The following is a 21,499-nucleotide window of genomic DNA, read 5'->3' on the forward strand; positions in this document are numbered from 1 at the left end:
GATTGTAGCAGTTATGTAAAAGAGCAATTGCAAAATATAAAAATTTAAATTTTCATACGGCCCAATCAGAAAATCTCTATTGGTCAAATTTGCTCTTTACTATATTTTACCAAAAATAATTCATCTCGCAAAATTTAAATGAAAATTCATCGAGATATCGGCGGATGAAGTTCTTAATATTTGCCGCTTTTGAAGAACTGAAATTTCTCCAGACTCGCGCGGAAGAAGTTGCAAAAGCTAAGAACTTTAATATTCGATATCCTGATGAATTTTCAATTAAATTATCAAGAGGTAAATTTCTTTTGGTTAGACACAGGCACAAATTTGTTTTAACAATATACATTTCTTGAGAGCCGTATGAAACTTTTCATTTTTATGTGTTTTCCTAAATTATTATTTTATTGTAATACCACCTACTATCACAATGAATTTCTTTTTTCTGATATTTTTTTCATATTTTACTTTAATATTATAATTAACAGTAAAATTGTTGTTCCTTTCAGACAGTTTTCATAACACTCCGTAAACTCTTTATAAGGAGGTATAAAACATTTATCGCCTCACGGTCTCTTTCCTCACCAAATTCAGAAACTTACTGAATTCTTAATTTTGGGTGTGAAAATTCAAGTTCATCTACAAAACTGTTGGTAAATGAATATTAAAGCCGTTGAGTCGCGTGTTACTACATCGAATGAACAAATTTACAATAGTACAACTAAATTTCAGAATTAATTTTCTCTAAGATCTCTATTACAATTATTTAGATATGCACTTAGTATAAAGGCCCGTTTACACGAGACAAGTGATTTAGTTGGTAACTAAATTTTAAGTTGCCAAGTACGATACAATGTATGCAGACGATAAGGGCCGTTTACACGGCTTTAGTTGGCAAGTACGCAAGTGATTTAGTTGGTAAGTGAAATACAAACGGTACTATTTTTTCCGGTTAAGTAGACCTATGCGCATGCGCCAGTGGGCGTGACCTGCCGCTCTGGAGGGGTCTTTTTGCTCTCTCACGGAGTGGTTTATTTTGATCTCAAGCGTGAACCTGTGTTCATGATCCGTCGTCTCCTGAAGTTTCGCTAGAATTCCGCGGAAATATTGGATGATGAGGTGGCCAGAGGACACAACCTTCAAGTTTGTTGAAAAATATCTTCGCTATGAATGTTTGTTGAACATTCATGATGAACATTCATTCATCATTCATGATGAAACATTCATTCATCATTCATGATGAAACATTCATTCAACCATGAATGTTTGTTGAAATGAAAATTACCTTAACAAACAAGCTAAAAATTATTCGATGTTGGAAAAAGCTATGGAATATTCTGTTGACGTGATGTCAGGAGTTGAAAAAAATTGAAGATTCAAAAATATATATCGGATGTGGAGGATTTATATATTAAAAACTGGAGGGGGTTTTCGAATATTTCTCTCGTCCAAAACGAATTTGCTGCCATCTTTTGTAAAAATACATGATCAAATATTTAACATAAAGATAGCATCTCTCTAGATTAAATTAAAATATAATAATAATTTGGAAAATTTGGAAATAATTAATATGTTTAATGAATTTTTATTATTTAATTTTTAACCCTTAGAATTTCCTACGAAAGCCAAGAATCTTCTCCCGTATTTTCGGCTTACTTATTCATAATTTATCTCCTCTTTAACTTCGATTAAAATATCATATAATCGATATTTACAACTTAGAGGAGAAATAGAGAAATCTTATATTTCTTCTCGATGACTTACATAAGTTTATAATATGTTGTGTATTCTTTTTTCCCCTCTTGTGTAAGTGAAAGTGAATAAATTTATATTCTTCTTTAAAAAAAATATCATATAATGTGGCTCTGGCCACAGTATTTGTAAGTTCTACCTGATCATCTTCATCCATCGTTACGAAAGCTATGAGCTTTAAAAAAAGCACCTCTCTGAATGCCAGATAAATAAAAAATTATTGCTATTATACTCCCGCGCGTTGCCTTTGTTTCTCTCCGTCGATTTGAATAGACTGAAGCGCGCATGCGCTAATTGCGCTCGCCTCCGTAAAAAATTATCCAATGAGCATCTACTTACCACTTAATCATGTGGACGCCTTCAAGAAGAATCGGTAAGTTAAAATTTAGTTACCAACTAAATCACTCGTGTAAACGGGCCTTAAGAGCTAGTTGTATTTCACATTGAATAACAGTTTCATCCGTGGGAATTGATATCAATCAATATTTTTTTTATATGATATATATTCCGTTGGAATATAAACGGTGGGCAAAAAATCCGTAGAAACCTTAAAAATTCCTAAAAAACGGAAAAATAACCGAAATAAAAAACGGTTTGCAGAGTTAGCATCGCTAGGTCACGGGATTTTTTTAAGACAGGAAAAAAACCCTCAAAAATAGCTGATAGGTGGCGCTGACGTACACAAATCAAAGAAAAGATACGCAAATAACGAACAGAATGCCTCCAAATCGTTTATTACAGCAGTATGTGTTCCACATGACCCCCCCCCCCCCCACAGGGGTATAACGCATTGCAGGCGAGTCACAAATCCAGCAACGGCAGAGTGAAGCAGGTCAACATATACGGTTTACAACGGTGAACTGGTTGTGAATTAGGAGCGCAAGTTCTTACAACCGTCTGATTTGCATATTTCCACCAAAGTCGCTCGTACCAGTGCCGCCTATCAGCTATTGTTGAGTTATCTTTTTCCCGTTAAAAAAATTCCCGTGACCTAGCGATGATAACTCTGCAAACCGTTTTCTATTTCGGTTATTTTTCCGGTTTTTATGAATTTTTAAAGTTTCTACGGACTTTTCCCCCACCCTGTATTAATTTTGTGCTCTTTCAATGAGCCTATATACTCATATTTTGAAACTTAAATTAATTATAGAACTCAACGAAAAAAAATAGCCAAGAGATAATTCCCCAAAATATATTTTATTTCAGTAAAAAAACATCCGAATACTCAGTGCATTCCAGGCAATAAACTATGCCACAAAAGTAACTAAAACACAGATTTTTTTATGAAAATGATACGAAACATTCCTAGTATCGTTAACATGAGTGTTTGGGTGAAAAATAAATAAATTATCATGTAATAATAATTTTATGAAATATGTTAAGTGAATAGAATTAATACACATAATTTCTACCGCGAATAAGAGTATTATTGTAAAAAATCGTCTGTTGGTGCTATTGTATGGATTATAGTGTATTATATTGTAAAGTGTATATATGCATAGTGTATTATATTGGAAACCAATTATACGTTCATTCCCTCTCATTTCTAATTCATGTGATTTCATCTAAAACATTGAAAATACAATTGATTAAGCAGCAAAGTGTTTTATCAGCACAAATCTCATGTAATCACGAAAAATTACGAATAAATTAAAGTAAGATCAGAATTAAAAAAACGTATGCTGTTCTGAAAAATGGCACGCATACCAAAAATTCTAATGCCAATTTAGAAAATTTCCATACCTATTAACCCTTTAAGATGTTTTTAAAATTTTCCTGATCCGCATTGTAACTGCAACATTGGAAATCACTAAACTTTCTGGAAATTGGTACCTATTACCAAGAAGAATTTTTTTCCGATTGCGAGCTGATAAATTTTCCCCCTTCTCCTCCAATATAAAATAGCAATAATAAAAAAACATGGAAGAGAAGAAAAAACTATCGTTTCTGTTATTTATGCTGCACGCAATAATACTATACTGCCTGGAAGGGAAAAGAAAAACATCGTCCCACTCCCCTTCTGTTACCAGACTGTGAATAAAAATTGACTCTGCCCACTGACAGTTGATTGACAGGACAGAAGGGGAGAGGAAAACATGTTATCAGGCGAAGAAAACTTTCAAGAGTATGTAAGCTCGGGGTTGCCGTTTTGAGAGAGTTTTAAGAATCCGAGATATTGCAGGATTGACGCTGTAAGGGTTAATATCTTGCATTGTAAGCAACGATACAGGGTGCATAGGTAACAGGGTGCATGGCATTTTACTGGCGAACCGTTGATTCTCTCTAGGGGCATACTTCCAATTAGAAAAAAAGTATACAAAATAACGTGTAGTACAACACCATCTATAGCAGAAGTCTACCGCGCGAGGTTCGTGACGTCACTGAAGAAGTTATTTCACCTTTAGCCATTGGATATAGCAGGCCGACGCATGCGATAACCTTACCGTTTTTTTGCCGTATATCCAATGACTATAGGTGAAATAACTTCTTCAGTGACGTCACGAGCTTCGCGTGGGGGTCTTCTGCTATAGATGGTGTTGGTAGTACTCAGATATGTCATTTATGTTGTAAGGGTTTTTTTTGTAGTTATTAAAATAAAAATGTTAACTTTTTATACGGACACCCTGTGCTCAAAAACCTAGATAGAAATTTATTGCCTTGTTTCTTTTGAGGCCAACAAAGAAATTTAGACGTTTCTAAGTGCAATATTCACCGTGATATTCGAATTCGAAAAACGGAGGAAAGTTGGAAAAAATAGCATTATATAAATGTATAAATGCGTGTATAAAACGGTTTACCCCAACATTTTTAATGCTATTTTTTCCCAACTTTCCTCCGTTTTTCGAATTCGAATATCACGGTGAATATTGCACTTAGAAACGTGGAAATTTCTTTGTTGGCCTCAAGAGACAAGGCAACAAATTTCTATCTGGGTTTTGGGCACAGGGTGTCCGTATAAAAAGTTAACATTTTTATTTTAATAACTACAAAAAAAACTCTTGCAACATGAATGACATATCTGAGTACCATACGTTATTTGGATACTTTTTCTAACTGGAAGTATGCCTCTAGGATCAACGGTTTGCCAGTAAAATGCCATTCGCCCGTTTACTTATGCACGCTGTATATATCTGTATGCCGGAGGTAAAGGGGACTATGTCCATTTTTGTCAAAATTGAGATAACACTAATAGTTTTCAGCACTTTCGTTACATTACACACATGTTTAGGACACCAGGGCCTCTTTCAATAAATATAACAGATATTCACTTTATAAAACACTCCATAAAAAGACATGCTAAAAAAAATCTTTAAACCGCTCTCCCTTTCCCGTGAATTTTCCCTTTGTGACATGGTGCCCATTACTTCCGGCACACAGATATGATGCACCTCTAACATTATTGATCTATTCTGATTTATCGGTAGAGAAAATATGAATTTTGATACGACTTTAAATTGTATTTTACATTTGATTACACTTACGTATTTCAAGCAAAACACCACTATTTTGCAACGTTGATTTTTTTTCTTTTACAGAGTGAACTTTCCAGTAGGTGTTTTCCGCTCGTGACATGATATTTACATCATTGGTATTTTGATATTAAAAATTCACATGCTTTATTTTCACACATATCTGTGTATACATGTATAATTTTTTTAAATAAAAATTTCTTATATATTAAACGCAACTTGCGCCGGAACGACATGTTTCATACCGTGTGATTCCTTCTCACGTTTTCTGTTCATTTCACTAAAAACGTCCGTATCGACTGGCAAAATATGTCCACATAATTCTCAACTTCAGTTTAATTGTCAGCTGCCACGAGTTCTTCATATGTATGTAGAACATTTGTTGGTGAACACTAATAAAGTTGATAGTCTTTAGGTTGTTGGCTGTATATATTGCCCAGTGCTTCATGTTAAGCACCAAAACGTGTCCAGGACTAGAAATAGATGGCCTTGATAACTTCCTCGACTTCTGTGTGGCCTTCAAGTTTCATTTTGATGTTGCGCCAATGTAAATTGCGAAGAGATTGGAAACATCAATATGAAAGGAACGATACTACATGAACTTTTTTTCCCATTTAAAAATCTTTCAACTTCGGATACCAGAGGGTCTTGTTCTCCTGGAATTCATCCCGTTGCAACTGGCACCATTGGGCATGCTCCTACCCGTCCCGTCAGGATGAGATTGAGTTTTGAACGTCTTCATACCATTAGTATGGCTCCAGCCGTTTTCGGCCGTAAAACAATCGATGACGTTACTGTCCAGACTCAGGCGTGAGTATGACATGACTGTTGTGCCTTTGTCTTCAGGTGGAATTACTTCAACGTTTTCCGTATTTTTTACTTTCTTTGTTCTCCTGTAAATAGATAATATAGTGAGTTATTTTCAAGTCAAGTGTATAATACTTGCTCATTTACTCATTTATATGAATGATACAATTATAATGATACAGCACAAGCAATAAAAGACAGACAGAATTCAACGATTCTGGAGAACGATAATCATGAAATTATACTTACGTTTTAATGCACACCAAAGCGATTATGAGGATCAGCACGATAAGTCCACAAGCACTCACAGCAAGGGCAATAACTGCAAATATAATGACAAACGTTGAGTTGCGAAGCAGTTTTCAAACTTTAAAAACAAGTTTATACGTAGAAAATGTATGTATAATGCTTTTTCTTACCGATCATCTTTGAACTATCCACATCAGTGTCCAGGAGCTGACTCTCGGATACTGGAGGAAAATAAATGTAGATTTATTATGCAAACATAGATAATGCAAATTCGGACTAAATTTAGTCGCTTCTGAATAATTGGGAGCATATAAACATTGAGAAACAATTCAAGTCTAAGCACCAGTCTTTGCAAAAATTTGAGATTAATCTTGATAGTAGTAGTATACGCAATATTTGTCTCACATCAGATGATCGATAAAAAAGTATCAAACCTAAAAATTGAAATATAGATATTGTGCTACATGATCAAAAAAGCCCAAATTTAATTTGCCCTCACGTGCTTAAAATGATCGTACTGTGACAGTTATAATGAGATTTCACTACTTAGTGGGGTTTTTTTTCTTCAAAAAATCGTTTTAATTGACATCTGCATACTTCACACTTGCCTAAGTAGCATGTGTTTTCGAATACCATGCTGATGTATCATGTTTACCATTTGGAAAAAAATGTCAAAAATATTTCACCCATTGTATTACTTAGGGAGAAAGAAAGTTTTATCGTAAATGAAGATTTATCTTTTGATGTCAACGTAGTATTTAGTGGTCTACAATGTATGAACACATTTCAAACCCATACTAAGAATCGGTGATCACGTTCAAAGTCTAAAAAAAGCCTTTAAAGGGAAAAAATATTTTAATATTTTTAAAATTTAACTAAAATTTTCTGACACTTGGAGATTTCTTCAAAATATTGGTCGATCCGTATTATCGGAACCGAAAACTTGCAGGTGTTAGGCACAACAAGTTTGAATTCATTTATTAAATTAGGGAATATCTCAATCAAATACAGTAGAGAGTAGTCCCGATAATTCGAGATGAAAGCAACCGAAAACACCTCGGATTACTAGAAAACGTGGATTATCCGAAAAGTAATTAACATTTTAAGAGTGGGGGAACGGACGGTATACCTACTTTTACCGATCTTGCCTTTAATTCAATGGCTTAATTCATTGCACAACTGCCGAGACTTGTGGCCTCTCCATAAGGGCTCTAATCTAGGAGGCTTGATATTGCACATATTTATTTTTTCTCTTTTTCAATACTATAAGTTTACTATAAATGAGCCTGTGAGAAATTCTGGCCTGGGGTTCACCGAAGACCCCAGTCTAGAAATCAAGACCCCTCCCGTCTTTGTCAAGAGATCCCTTCAAACTGAAATTACTCACATTTGTGGGAAAAATGAGATAAAATGAAACAACATTCGCTCTTGATGAAAAGGATATTTTTTTTAAAGTAATTTTTAGAAAAATTCAAACCCCTTGGATTATCCAAAACCTCGATGTTTCGAGACTCTACTTTATAATAATATTAATGATTTGTATAGTATAATATTATACCAATATAAAATACTTATGATTCTTCATCTATCCTTACCTCTTCCATCAATGGAATTTTCTCTGTCCAGCAGTGAAAGATCTGGAAAATAAAAAATAACTAATGACTGTACTAGTTCGTATCGTCAAATATCAACTCTATCGTCTACCCTGTTATCGAAGCAAAATAAAATTTCTGCTCTATTGGTTTGATTGACTTGAAACTAATCATATCATATTCAGTCAATTATGCATTTTTTTAGATTTTTCAGTATCGATAAAAAGCACTTAACGTTGTTGATAAAAAGGGAAAAAGAGCGTGAATGAAATTTATAGCTAATTTTATATGCGTAAAAACTTAAATTAAATGCTATTTTTAACATTTTATAAAAAAAAATATAGGCAGTCTCCGCGACACTGCCACAGTTATTTTCGTGAAAACGTCAATCGTGTTTAGTAAATTGAAATTATATTAAATTTTTCGATAAAGTTCTGTGTGCTGGGGATCTTAGCTTAGATATAGTTTAGGTTTAGACACGTCAGCAACGTAAACCATTGTCTGCAGGTCGATGCCTAAAGTCGTTTGGCCGCAAATTACTGGCGAACCGTTGATTCTAGAAGCATACTTCCGATTCAAAAAAGTATTCAAAAAACGTGTAGTACTCAGATATGCCATTCATATTTCAATGGGTCGTATATAAGTATATAATTATTTAAATAAAAAAAATTAACTTTTTATTTCGTCACAGTGTCCTAAAAAATCAATCAATCCTCAATTGAAAAGTTGTTCCTAAAAAACTCAATTGAAAAGTTGTTACCCGGTCTCTCCTGAGGCCACATAAAATTCGGTTTTTAAGTACAATATTCCCTGATATTTCAATTCAAAAAAATCGCTAAAAAGAAGGGAAAGAACAGCATAATCAAGCTTGCGCATTATAGTTTATGCGGTTTTTTCCTCATTTTCTCTCTCTCTCTCAGTGATTTTTGAATTCAAATACCTTAGCGAATACTGCACTTGGAAACACCGATTTTTTTTTTATCCTTAGGAAAGACAGGGTAACAACTTTCTAATTCGGTTTTTTAGGACGGGTGACCAATAAGAGAAGTTGATTTTTCCATTTTAATAACTGTACAACCCCTTGCAATATGAATGACGTATCTGAGTACTACACGTTATTTGGATACTTTTTCTAATTGGAAGTATGCCTCTAAGATCAACAGTTCACTAGTAATTTGCGGCCAGGGGACTTAAGGCATCACCCTGCATATTCTCGACAGCACTGTTCGTTGGATTTGGATTCAGGGTCATTCTCTTTGGAATTTCGTGTTTTACGCATTAGTGTCCTATTTCAGTGATTCTGGTTGCATTTTGCCCCCATATATCCCGAAATTTTGAAAAAAAGGGAAAGTTCCAAACTTTTTCAAATTCACAGCCTCGTATCTTTTGGATTTTTTGAGAATCCAAAAAATGAGTTGTGACACATACATTCTTCTTCAAAACGACACTTGATTCACTCGGATCAGATGATTAGTCTCTGAGATATAATCCCGTTTATGGACACGTGTCAAATCTGGGAAAGTCAAAAATCGTGAGTTCATTTCAAGCGAGCGCAGTTCATGACGTCCGGCTGCCACGGGTATCGAAGCAGCACTGCTACAAATTTTTGTTCCTCTTTTAAACGAGACCAAGATGGCGGCACTATGTTTGTATTTAGCAGAATTATTGGAGTCTGAAATTACTTCGACAGAAACTGTCGTTCGTTTGACACGATTGCTTCCACGCAGCTGACATTGATTTCAGAGACGTTTTTATGTCAAAAATTAGGAAAAATATCGCATAATTTGATTGAAATAATAACAATAATAATTTATCGTACTGGTGTGGAGGCTATTTACAATTGATATGACACTGAGTCGTGTATTATCAGAAAGATAACTGTTAATAAACCATTCAACTTCTTAGAATCGGCTAATCATTTTCTATAATCAGGAAATCGAAGGGAACGGAAAAGTGCGGATATCCGTTCTCATGTTTTGTGTCTACATCAATTTCATGACTGTTATAAATAAACAAAGTTTGGAAATATAAAGGAAATCAGAGGATATAAGGTGATGTTAAAAAAGTATATTTCGTCACCGAATCATTTGTAATGTGCGAATAAAGTGTGCGTATATATAATTTGTGGGCGTCACTACAAATTATATCGTGGTAAATAATATTGTAGAAATATTATCAATAAATTATTATTATTATTATCAAACAATTATCGTAATAAATTACGTGGTAACCTATAGATTTGCTTTAAAACGGCCCTCAATTTAGTGGTTTACATAATAATTGATTAAGTCTTTAATTATCACACATGCGTTTGGCATTTATTATCTACGCTGATCGTAAAGTATTTCAACAAAACCGTAGAGTGTGATAGGATTCATGAAGATGGAACTGATCGATAAGACAGCCATAATTTTTTATGGGCAGTGTATTTTATTTTATCATAATCATTAGTTTTTATTAGTTTTATTTCAGTGTGTATTAGCTTTTTCGTGATAATCGTTCGTACTTTGGGACGCTGAATTGACGAGGTTTACACTATAAAAGATTGACAAAAGATCTTTTATACTGTAATCCTGGCCTTAGTTATACTTGGCATCCCTATTTTTTATAGACATCTTTTTTTCAGCCACCTCGTTGGGCATTTTGCCTTTTGTGGCCTTTACACTTGTATTACGGTATATGTCAGTTCCATCATCTTCGCGGAGTGGCTGGCAAATCGTGACACGTCGCAAAGACTCTTGACTTCAGACTTGGATCGTAACTCTAAAACCGCATTCCTCTCATAGGGCCTGAAAAGGGTGGGATAAAACGCTTTGTACTATGTCCCCCCCCCCCATCTGGCAGCGGGGCCCCTCCTTGGTGAATTTACGATGTGAAAAAACGAAAAATGATAGAAATCGTCTCGGACCCACACCCTTGGGGGGTCCCATGTTTTGTACCCGTGACTTCATGCTGTCTGGATCTGGACCTTAATCCCCTAGATTTTTATTGCAGGAACATAAAAACATTTGAAAGTTGGCGTACGAGACCCACGTGGATTCTAGGTATAATCTCGTCACGAGAATTGTTGTTGCTGTGGATAAGATCAACACCATTCGCGGAGTCTTATAGAAAAGGTGTAACGATCCATCTTCGAAAGTGTGGTCTGTGCTATGAATGTCACAGTAGAATGCCATTTTGAACGACTTACTTTGAGCCTTTCTCTTAATGGAAGTGTACTCATAAATTAGTTTCGTCACATTTTTGTCACAGTTAGGGATCAACATGAGGGCACCTTTTATCTTTTTTTACTTTTCCACAGACGCAAAGTTATTGAAAAATATTATGAGGGCTCAAAAATATTGGTGGGGGGGAGCTCAAATCCAATGTTTATTTAGGTAGCAAATATTGCGGGAGTGGAGCACACGGGCCACATAGAAGTTTATGTCTATGCTCTTTTATAGCACTAGAAATTGAGTACGGTCCCAGTTTATTGTTTGTTTTGACCTGTAGAAACAAAGTTTACGGAATCTCCTATATTCTATCAAAAAAAAAAAAAAAAAAGAATCAATCATATAGTATAGGAATTTTCTAAACCTGGAAATTAAATCCGTAGAAACCTAGATTCTGAAAGCTGCATACAGTAATCGAGTTTGCTCGTAAAAAGGACATATATCTCGGAAGAAGAGGGAAATAATTTCATACCTTAAAATGTTCAAAAATCAATAATATAAACAATAGCAATAGAAAATTTGATGTAGACGTGCATATGCGGTATTAATAATAAATAATAATAAATAGTTTATTAAGAAAGAAAGAAAAAAAAACCAATATATATAAATATAGTCTTCTCTACTCAAGGGATCGCTTGATCCGTCCAGAGTATACAAACATAAATTTTTCTGTGGTGGCAAACACTTTCATATACTAACAAGTACTAAACAAAATACAAGTATACAAATAGACAAATATTACAGAGGCCTTGGTGTGACAACACTGTATACTGGGGGCCGAGAAGTACCCTCCTATTTCCGAGACTGTAGTAAAATATTAATATAATTGATAATTAGTTTTTTGAAAGCTCTTAATTCATTTTCATATTTTATTTCATTTGGCAGGTTATTAAAATATAATGGAGCCAAATATATGAATTGCTTTTGGGTTAATCTTGTTAGGTTGTATAATATTATATTGAAAACCTCGACGGAGACGTGTGTTTGTTGTGTGTGTGTGTGGGCATTGCTTGATTTCAAACCAAGTAGGATTTTTATAAATAAACATTAGACTTTGGTATATATACAGTTTTTCAATATTAAATCTATAGTCTGATTTATAATTATAGGCAGATGGTGTAGGGTTATACGAGAGGAAATAATATTTATAGTTTTTTTCAGAGCACTTATTAATACATTTAAATTGGGCTCATAATCACCTCCCCAAACACATATAGCATACTAAATAAGTGAGTAGAACCAAGCAAAATAAAGTGTATAAAATATTTGAGGAGATATAATATTTTTTAAGCAATATAAACGAACATTCATGTATTTTATTTTGTTACCAAGTGCATTTGCATGAGAGTTCCATTTCAAATTTTTGTTTATAGTGACTCCTAAATATTTAAACTCTTCAGTTTCTGAGACAATCGGACAAAAACATTGGTCATCAGAACATCCCAACTCATGGCATCGAATTATAAGTGTTTCAATATTTCTATTATATAATTGAAAATTTATATATTTAGTTTTGTTGAGATTCAAGGTTAACTTATTATGCCTCAACCAAGTGTTAATTTTTGTTAAATCTTCTTCAGTATCAGATTTCAGCATGGTATACGTTTGTTCTGACAAAACAATAGCTGTGTCATCGGCATAGCTAAATCCATGTAGATCCAGATTATTGATATCATTAACAAAGATTGGAAATAAAATTGGTCTGAGAACAGATCCCTGTGGGACGCCATTTTTAATAATCCTGTATGTACCTATTGTATCATTTATTTTAACTGCTTGCATTCTATTTGACAGATAAGTTTTAAACCAGTGATTAGTGTTGCCTCTTAGACCTGAAAAATATAACTTATGCATAAGAATTAGATGATCGACACTATCAAAGGCTTTTTTTAAGTCTAAAAACATAGCAAGGGTTCTGTTGCTGTCACATTAATACTTTCATATACTTTTTCTGAAAATTTCAAAAATGCCATCGACTGATTTCTCGAAAAAAAATTTATTTGATTTAGAAAATTTATAATTTTGTGTTTCATTATTTTTCCCAAAATTTTCGAAAAACAGGCAAAATAGAGATCGGACGATAGTTTTTGAAATCATTGACATTACCTGATTTATGTATGGGTATGCCAAGAGCACATTTTAATTTATCAATAAAAACTCCACTGAGAATTGAAGAGTTTATAATGTGGGTTATATAAACTTTAAATGGTATTTACTGACAATTTTTAGCATTTTTGGCGTGATTCCATCATAACCAACCGCTTTATTATTTTCAAGTTCGTTTATTAAATTCTTTACATTCCTTTCCTCTATCTCAGTAACGACTATAGAATTGTACTGGTTTGGTCATATTGAAATCATTTTTCACATATTATCACCAAGATTAGGAGAGGTGTATTTGTGTATGCCACAAAATATGAAATATTTAAAGGTAGAAGAAAATATCATCTTAGTTCGTGCACAGAAGGAGCGCTGGAATCCCAAGACACTTTATTACAAAATATTTTATTTGATAATAAACGTTGTGAACTTACCCACACATTGGGGCTCTTCTCCACCCCATGTTCCATCGGCAAGACATCTCCTGAAAGCATCTCCAACGAGATAAAAATCTCCGAGACACTGGTATTGAACTACACTACCGAATGTAGTTGTTCCATTCATGAGGAAACCTCTTCCGTTGTTCACAACACCCGGCTGTTTACAATCTATAGCTATTAATAGACAAAAACGATGTGGAATTTATTATCAATTATTTCGTACAAAAAATACCATATCACATAAACGAATGAATCAGAAATTAAGAGAAAACTTTAAAGGAATATTGATACTTATAATTAGGCTAACCATATTTTCACGAGAAAAATGCGGAAAAATACAGAACATCGCAAATTACCGCTAAAAAGTATGTCAAAAGGCAAGCAAAGTTGCCAAATATTGCATAAATTACTGAAATATCGGCAATGGCGGGAAATGAAGCATTGCTGCAAATAGTAGTGGATTAAAAGGAATTCCATGAGATAAAACGTTTACCACGGCAAATATATGAGATCATGGGCGGAGATACGGGGGTGGGGGAGGCGTGGGGGGGGGCATTGAACCCCCCAGCATCAAAGGTGGAGTCGACTGATCTAATGTATATATGTATATGTCAATTGACATCATCATCATCATCGTGCCCCCCCCCCAGACTTCCAAGTCTATCTCCGCCTATGTATGTGATTAATATCTTATTAATCATTGTAATATAATTTATGCGTTGAAAATTAATTTCAATCCTTGTTTTCCGTAAAGAATCAAGATTCAAGCAGGCTTCGTTGAAAATACGTGAAAAACCGGGACATTTTTCTAAAAAAGTCGGGACAGTCAAAATTACGCGAAAATACAGTAATGTCACGGGAAATACGGAACGTATGGTCACCCTAGCTATAATTTTTTATCGCGTTATTTCCTTAGAGGAGAAATAAGGAAGAAATAAGAAATTATATTTCTTCTCAATGGTTATTTCGTTTGGATCATGTTTTCTTATGGAGTGTTGTGAATGACATTCTGAAGTGATTCCTTCAAACATTCGAAAAAAAGGCTTGAGAAAAAAAATTATAATTAATATTCGATCAGTGCACACATTTTTGGGAATGATTGAAAATCTCTTTGAATTTCAAGGATAATTCAACGGTTTTCCGGTTTCGTTATGAAAAGTTTCATTATTACAGAACATGCAGCGCCATCTACCTTAAAACTTCATGACTAAATTTTTCTTGTTTTCTCTATTGGGTGATATGATGACTACGTATTTCCTCGAGAGAAAATACGTGTATTTTGAAAATGGCTATTACATATATGAAGTCAGTGGCGTCGGAGCCGGAAGGACGGGAGGGGGGGGGGCTGTGGGTGCTCGAGCACCCACGAAAATCTGTAGAACGAGTTCGAGCACCCTCAGAATTTATTCATAAAAAAAATCAAAATTTCCTACAATAAATTAAAGACGAGCACCCACAGGCTCAAAACACTTCCGATGACTCTGTCTGCAGTGAACTAAAATTTAATTCACGAAAACAAAAAAGTTGTGAACATGCCAAATGGGTAAGATGAATATTTATATTTGCAGTCATAATCATCGTATTAAAACTTATAAGCAAGATCCGGATGTTGTTGCCCTAAAATATCTTGGAAAAAAGACTAAAAAATGCTCTAAAAACTTGAAAAAAATCCCTAAAAATTGGAAAAAAATGCCATCAAAATAATGAAACAAAGTTTTCTTGAAAAACCGGTTATGTTCGAAAGTCGAAGGAAAAAGTTTTGACAGCATTAAAAATCATATGCAAATTTTTTTTCTGGACGTTTAGATTTCATCAAAAATAACAATTTTTCTAATAAACGAGTTATAATTCATGAATCGGTTGGGAATACTGACGTTATGCCCCCCCCCCTCCCACAAAGGTGGGGCTAACGGGGCTCTGGCCCCGGCCAGAGACGATTCTTATCTTTTTTTTTTGTTTTTTCACAAGAAATTCGCTATTGAGAAGCCCGTGCAGAATCTGACAGGAAGCTCTGTTTCTAAATGGCTAGGTTCATGATTGACGTACTGGAAGTAGGGTTTTCTCCAGTAAAAAACGAGAGAGAGAAAAATGAACTCCTCCCCCTGAGAAAATCCTGTGTATGCCTATGGTTAGGAAACCAAAAGCATCTTTATTTTATTTTCTAAGAAATTCAAGCATATTTTTTTAAAAGTGCTCAATGCAATCAGTATTCATATAGTAGCTTTTTTAATTCTTTCCATTGTCAAAAAATTTAAAAAGTGAAAAAAATATCCTAAAAATGCCAAAAAATGTCCCATCAGGGGGAAAAAAAGCAGAAAAATGCAAAAGAGATGCCAAAAAAAAATGCAAATGTCATCAACATCCTGGTCCTGCTTATAAGTAATGGAAAATAACTTCATCAATACATATATATATGATTTCATTAAAAAAAATACAAATTATGCTTCGTTGAGAAAACCGGGACATTTTTTTATCGAAAAGTGAGAGGCGGTCGAAAGCACTGAAAAATATAGGAATATCCCGTTCCCGTTGAATACTGGTAATGGTGGTGCTTATAATCCCTCTTTGGGACAGGGTGGGAGCCATGTTCTGGTTTGGTGGTAATGGTGTGTCAGCTTACTTATCCAACTATTCCTGCGATCACAAACTCAAACGCAGCCAAGGGCCGTATTCAATACCATTCTGCCCCTCATCGGTTAGTTTATAAAGTTATTGAAAATCAGTGACATAGATGTCTTCAAAATATTCTTGAAGAAGGGGGGAGGGGGTAGGTTGCTCAATATTCCAGTTGATAATGTCAAGATGGTGGCAAATTTTGGATGGAGTGGAGGCTCGGGCCCATATACCCGATGCAAGAAACCTCCCATGGGTTTCGCGATAAAAAACAGCATCGAATAACAGTGGCAAATAAGTAATGATACAGGTTCCCTAAAAAACAGTGGTTCTCAAACTTTGTACACCTGTGGCTGCTTGCTGTGACAACGTTTATCCCTGACTCCTCAGAATAGTCTAAACAAATCACTCTTTAAAACACTTAATTTAGGGAATTTATTTTATTCACGTACGGCTGTGTGCTCTCGTGTTCATTAATTTTTTCCAACTTTCAGAGATTTTTGAAATGGTTTAAGAAATTTTCAATAGGCAATTTACCTCTACAAAATGGTATTTCTCCACTCCAGAACCCATTTTCTAAACATGTTCTTTTTGAATTTCCGATTAAATTGTATCCAGGAATGCAAGCGTAAGTTGCAGTGGCTCCTATATGGTAGCTCTCGCCATATATGACTGTGTGACTATCGATGCTATCGGGAGCTGCGCAACTTATCTCTGTAAAATCAAGAAACGTGTTATTACTGTGGAAGAATAATTAAAAAATTTGTATATTCAAGAGTTTGCAAGAAATATGTGTAACTTACCGTCACAACTTGCATCTTCGCCACTCCATGATCCATTTTCTAGACACAACCTTCTACTCGCTCCTTCGAGAGTAAAATGTTCGTCACAACTGTAGTCCACTTGGCTTCCATAGAATGTCTGGTTGGTTGCGAGAGCCAGAGAGCCATTCTTCACTATAGGTGGAGGTCCACAGTCAATATCTGTAAGAAGCATTCAGCAAAAAATATTTTCAAGTACAAAGCAAAAGGCACTTATCCAGAATGAGAGATAAAACTGTTCCAAATGTCAAATTTTAAAAATATTTATACATTACATCGACATGTTGGTGGATGCCCGCTCCACGATCCAGACGGCAAGCAGGTTCTAAGAGGATGACCATACACCAGATGTCCAGGAATGCAACGATATTGAACAGTTGAACCAACTCGGAAGGAATCTGTAGATGGTCTGTCATTCCCTCCATAAGTTGCTGTTGCATTTTGAGGAATTACGGGGGTAGGACACCTTATTTCTGGAAAATAAACGGTGTTTCTCATAATTTCTCATAGACCAACTGCTCATTGTGTCCAACACTGCATGTATATACTTTTTTAATAAGAAAGAACATATTTTGTGCACCCATATTATCCAATGGACGTGCTTTATAATATTGGTTTTGTTTTAACTAATGGTGCTATGGTAAAAATATCTAGCGTTTTAACGAACTTAAGTGAATTTTCGTCTTCATCAATATGGATTAAATGCTGTATTTTTAAGCAAATTAATGAATTTCACCCCAGATTATTCTCTTCATAGTTAAACGTGTGAGTTTATAATGTTATTTTTCTCTTCAATTTACAACCATATCAAACTGTTTTAACCCTTAAATGCATAATTTTTTATTTCGAATTGATAATTTTTTTCATAATTAACGACATGTATAGAATGCCGGGGAAATAGTTTAAAAAAATCTATTTCGAATTGTACTGCTTATACAGTCGAAATGTACTGCTTAAAGAGAACGTTCAGAGCATCAAAAATCACATATAAAATAATTGTGAAGTAATATTACTTTCCTAATACGTATATAACTATGCTCTTTGTGATTCAAAACTATAAATAAGCAAGAAAAAAAATTCTGGTTGCAAACTTCAAGGTAAAAAAAAGAAAGAAATGGAAACATATATGTTTACATAACCGATCATGTGTGGCAGCCACACATGATCTGCAACAAAGAGTTGTTGTCGTTAATTAGGACATTTACCATCAAATTCAAAATATAAAATGGAAAGAATGTGGCCTCATCTCACGTGCAAAGTGATTCTGAATTTTTATTTTCAAATTGGCTGCATTAATGAAAGTTTAAAGAACCCTTTACACAGAACCCATATGAACTTGAAGGTTAATTACATGTTTAATTTTACTGAAAATTAACCGTTGATAAGAGAGAGAAACGTGATTTACCTTCACATTTTGGAGCAACAGAGCTCCATCTTCCATTTGCCAAACAATGTCTTTTCCTCGATCCTTGTAGACTGTATCCAGCATTGCAAGTGTACGTGATTATACTATTCAAATATGTTGTTCTATTGGGGTACGAAACTTCTCCTTTAAGAAGTGGTTGAACTCTACCACAGTCCACAACTAGAAAATTAACGTACATGAGAAAAAATGATTTCTTCAATTTTTGGAGGAAAAAGTGTTCACATAATGATTAACAGATTCTTACATGAACAAGTAGGAACTTGACCACTCCACGATCCGTCGGGTCCACAGATCCGTATTTCTGGTCCAGATAGTAAATGACCAAGCTCACAACTGTAGCGAACCACTGAATGAATAGTGAACGAATCGACTTCAGCATGAGATCCGATCGACACACCGGGTTTTCCACAGGTTATCACTGCAAATGAAATCGTAAAATATTTTCTTTTATAGACCTGGAAAATATATGCTACGTAATTCAATCGTAAAATTTCAAATTGTAAATGAATAAATTAGTTGTGAGGGGGTTCTATTCTCAAGAAGAGTGCCGTATTTATTTTAAGGTATCTTGTATGTGTGTTTGTGAATTTTTGAATTGTATTAAAAGTGTGATTACATTTGCAGAGTGGTTGCTGCCCACTCCAATACCCGTTTTCTAAGCACAAACGATGATGATCTCCAACCAGACTATAATTCTCGTTGCATTTATAGACAATATGACTCAGGTATGTTGTTGAATGGTTCACTAGAATGTAGTCTCCATTGATAATAGGATTAGGTCGGCCACAGTCTACATCTGAAATAACAAATTAAAAACTAAAAAAAAGAAGCTAATAATCTTCGATAAGCATGTTATGTATGTAGATATATATTCCTGAATGAATAGAGTTAATTCTTTTACTTAACGATGTAATTTAATAGAACGCAATAGAATAAAATAGTGTTCGGTATCGCGATTTAAAAATCTAAAATCAATATCACATTAATTCAAACTGGAATGTCACGAATGAGATGGTAGGACAGTGTTCCCAAGCTCAATGAACATCGATAATATTTTTGCACATAAATGTCATTATCACATAAGCAACCATTCTTCAACGGTTTGTTGGTCAACTGCAAAATCTGTTGAAATCAGCTGTTTTTTTACATAATTATAATGAATGAAGATCATTGACAAAAATTTAAATATGTTCAAGTTGTTGAAGGGTAAGACCAATATCACGACTAGTATTAGATGCTACTATAGGATGCTGTATTTCGAAGCGGTAAATCATGGTGTGTGGTCTACGGGAGAAAAAAACAGGGACGCTACACTGTTCAATAAGTTTTGACGGACCGAAACGAATATATGATTGATGATGGAACCGAAAATCACGACACGCTTTAACGATCGACTTTCCGAAAAACCATGGCGTAAATATTGATAACAACGTTATTCTAACAAAGATTGTCATCATCCGGAAAACATAAGAAAAAAGTGAATGGGATATATATATACTCACACATGCAAATCGGTTGCTTGCCTTTCCAATGACCTCCAAGTTCGCAGGTTCTGACATCAGTACCTATCAGTTTATGCCCATGTTTACAGCTGTAACGAGCTGTGCTACCAGCCTTGTTACTAGACATTATCAGGCTTCCATTTGCTGGAGCAGGTAGATCAGGACACCAGCTTACTAAAATGGGGAAAAAGTTATATGAGCTTGAGGGTTTGTATCATTTGCATGACGAGATTTTTAAAGCTCTCTTATTCAAATAACATGAACGAAATTTCAATTATCACGTTAAAATAGTAAGAGCTACACTGGGCGTATCACTAAATTGTTTATTTGAAATGAAATAATATTCCGTGGCTCATTCTAGAGGCTGATTTGTAGTTTTTCTGCCTGTAGGCTTTATCACATTTTACCGCCCTATTCCCACACATTCTATTATAATTTTCTTTTCATTTCCCGAATTTTTTGCCCTCGGCTGCAGCCTCTTCCTCCCGTATATACGCCTCTGGCTGATTCTAAAATTAAAACAAAATATTAAAAATATATTGGGAGAAAAAGAGGGAAATTTGGCTGTGATAGTGGCACCTCCGTAAAATAATAATTGGCGGAAATATAAAAAAAAAAATTAAAATTTTTTTACATGGCCCTTCCATTAAAAAAAAGTTAATTGATGAAATTTGCATATCTCTCTCTCTCTCTCTCTCTTTACCAAAAAACACTTAAAAAATTTAAATGAAAATTCGTCAAGATATCGGAGATTAAAAATTTTGCTACGTTTGTGAGCTAAACTAAGTCTCAAACATTTTTAACACTTAGAAAGGACTCAAAAAGAGGCAAAAATCAATTATTTCGATCACCGATATCGGTGAATATTCATTCAAATGTTACTGGGGTGAATTTCTTTTTAGTACGATAAAGAAAGGAACCAATTCTACTACTTTCGACGGAGAAAGTGGTGGGGGTCCTGTAAAAATTTTCAATTTTAACATTTCCCTTATTTATCATTATTATATAAAGTGCTCCTAACACAGGTCAATTTCATTTTTCTTGCTGATTATTTTCTATGTTTTCTTTATTTTCGAATCAAGCGTAGAATTTCAGGCCTATTCGGACACGCTTAGTGAAACAACTCGTATCGTGTGTGAAGTATGTCATACATATCACATGATACGGAACTATAACGTATCGATAAACGAATTCCTATTTCTTTACAATTGTACATTTTATGAAGTTTAATATGATTGTGTACGAATTTCATCGATTCTCGTTAAATCTAGCCCCGTTTTTCAGTAGAGAGTATCAAATGACTCAATGACGATTCATTTTCACAATAACGAACGGAACATGGATGAATCGAGTCTCTTTTGTATGCAGGATGTAGCATTTTCTCATTCTGAAGGAATAGATTCTCTTTATTTCATGGGAAATAAGAGAAAAACCATCCGGGCGCATCATGAATCTAGGACATGTCATCCCTATTTAGTCTTCTTCATTAATCGAACCATTTTTTTTTCTTCTTGTAATAAA

At 34.4% G+C, this 21,499-nt stretch overlaps 1 protein-coding gene across 1 annotated transcript in view; it reads right to left on the reverse strand.

Annotated features, from left to right (window-relative positions):
- Positions 1 to 5,382: 5,382 nt before the first annotated feature.
- The window catches only part of LOC149085314 (P-selectin-like), an 80,619-nt gene continuing 64,502 nt past the window's right edge, over positions 5,383 to 21,499 (reverse strand). Inside the window, exons 11-22 of the mRNA XM_089233253.1 lie at positions 19,979 to 20,152; positions 19,093 to 19,272; positions 18,721 to 18,894; positions 18,456 to 18,635; positions 17,326 to 17,523; positions 17,033 to 17,212; positions 16,767 to 16,943; positions 13,611 to 13,790; positions 7,868 to 7,909; positions 6,443 to 6,493; positions 6,273 to 6,345; positions 5,383 to 6,109 (exon numbers count right to left, since the gene is read on the reverse strand). Of these exons, the coding sequence (XP_089089379.1) occupies positions 5,842 to 6,109; positions 6,273 to 6,345; positions 6,443 to 6,493; positions 7,868 to 7,909; positions 13,611 to 13,790; positions 16,767 to 16,943; positions 17,033 to 17,212; positions 17,326 to 17,523; positions 18,456 to 18,635; positions 18,721 to 18,894; positions 19,093 to 19,272; positions 19,979 to 20,152 (1,877 nt within the window). The 3' untranslated portion in view covers positions 5,383 to 5,841. The remainder of the gene's footprint in view (positions 6,110 to 6,272; positions 6,346 to 6,442; positions 6,494 to 7,867; positions 7,910 to 13,610; positions 13,791 to 16,766; positions 16,944 to 17,032; positions 17,213 to 17,325; positions 17,524 to 18,455; positions 18,636 to 18,720; positions 18,895 to 19,092; positions 19,273 to 19,978; positions 20,153 to 21,499) is intronic.

This window comes from Pholcus phalangioides, unplaced genomic scaffold (genome assembly GCF_987345545.1).
Source record: "Pholcus phalangioides strain wild (caught in Gottingen) unplaced genomic scaffold, Ppha-v1.0 ptg000007l_1, whole genome shotgun sequence".
Classification (NCBI taxonomy): domain Eukaryota; kingdom Metazoa; phylum Arthropoda; class Arachnida; order Araneae; family Pholcidae; genus Pholcus; species Pholcus phalangioides.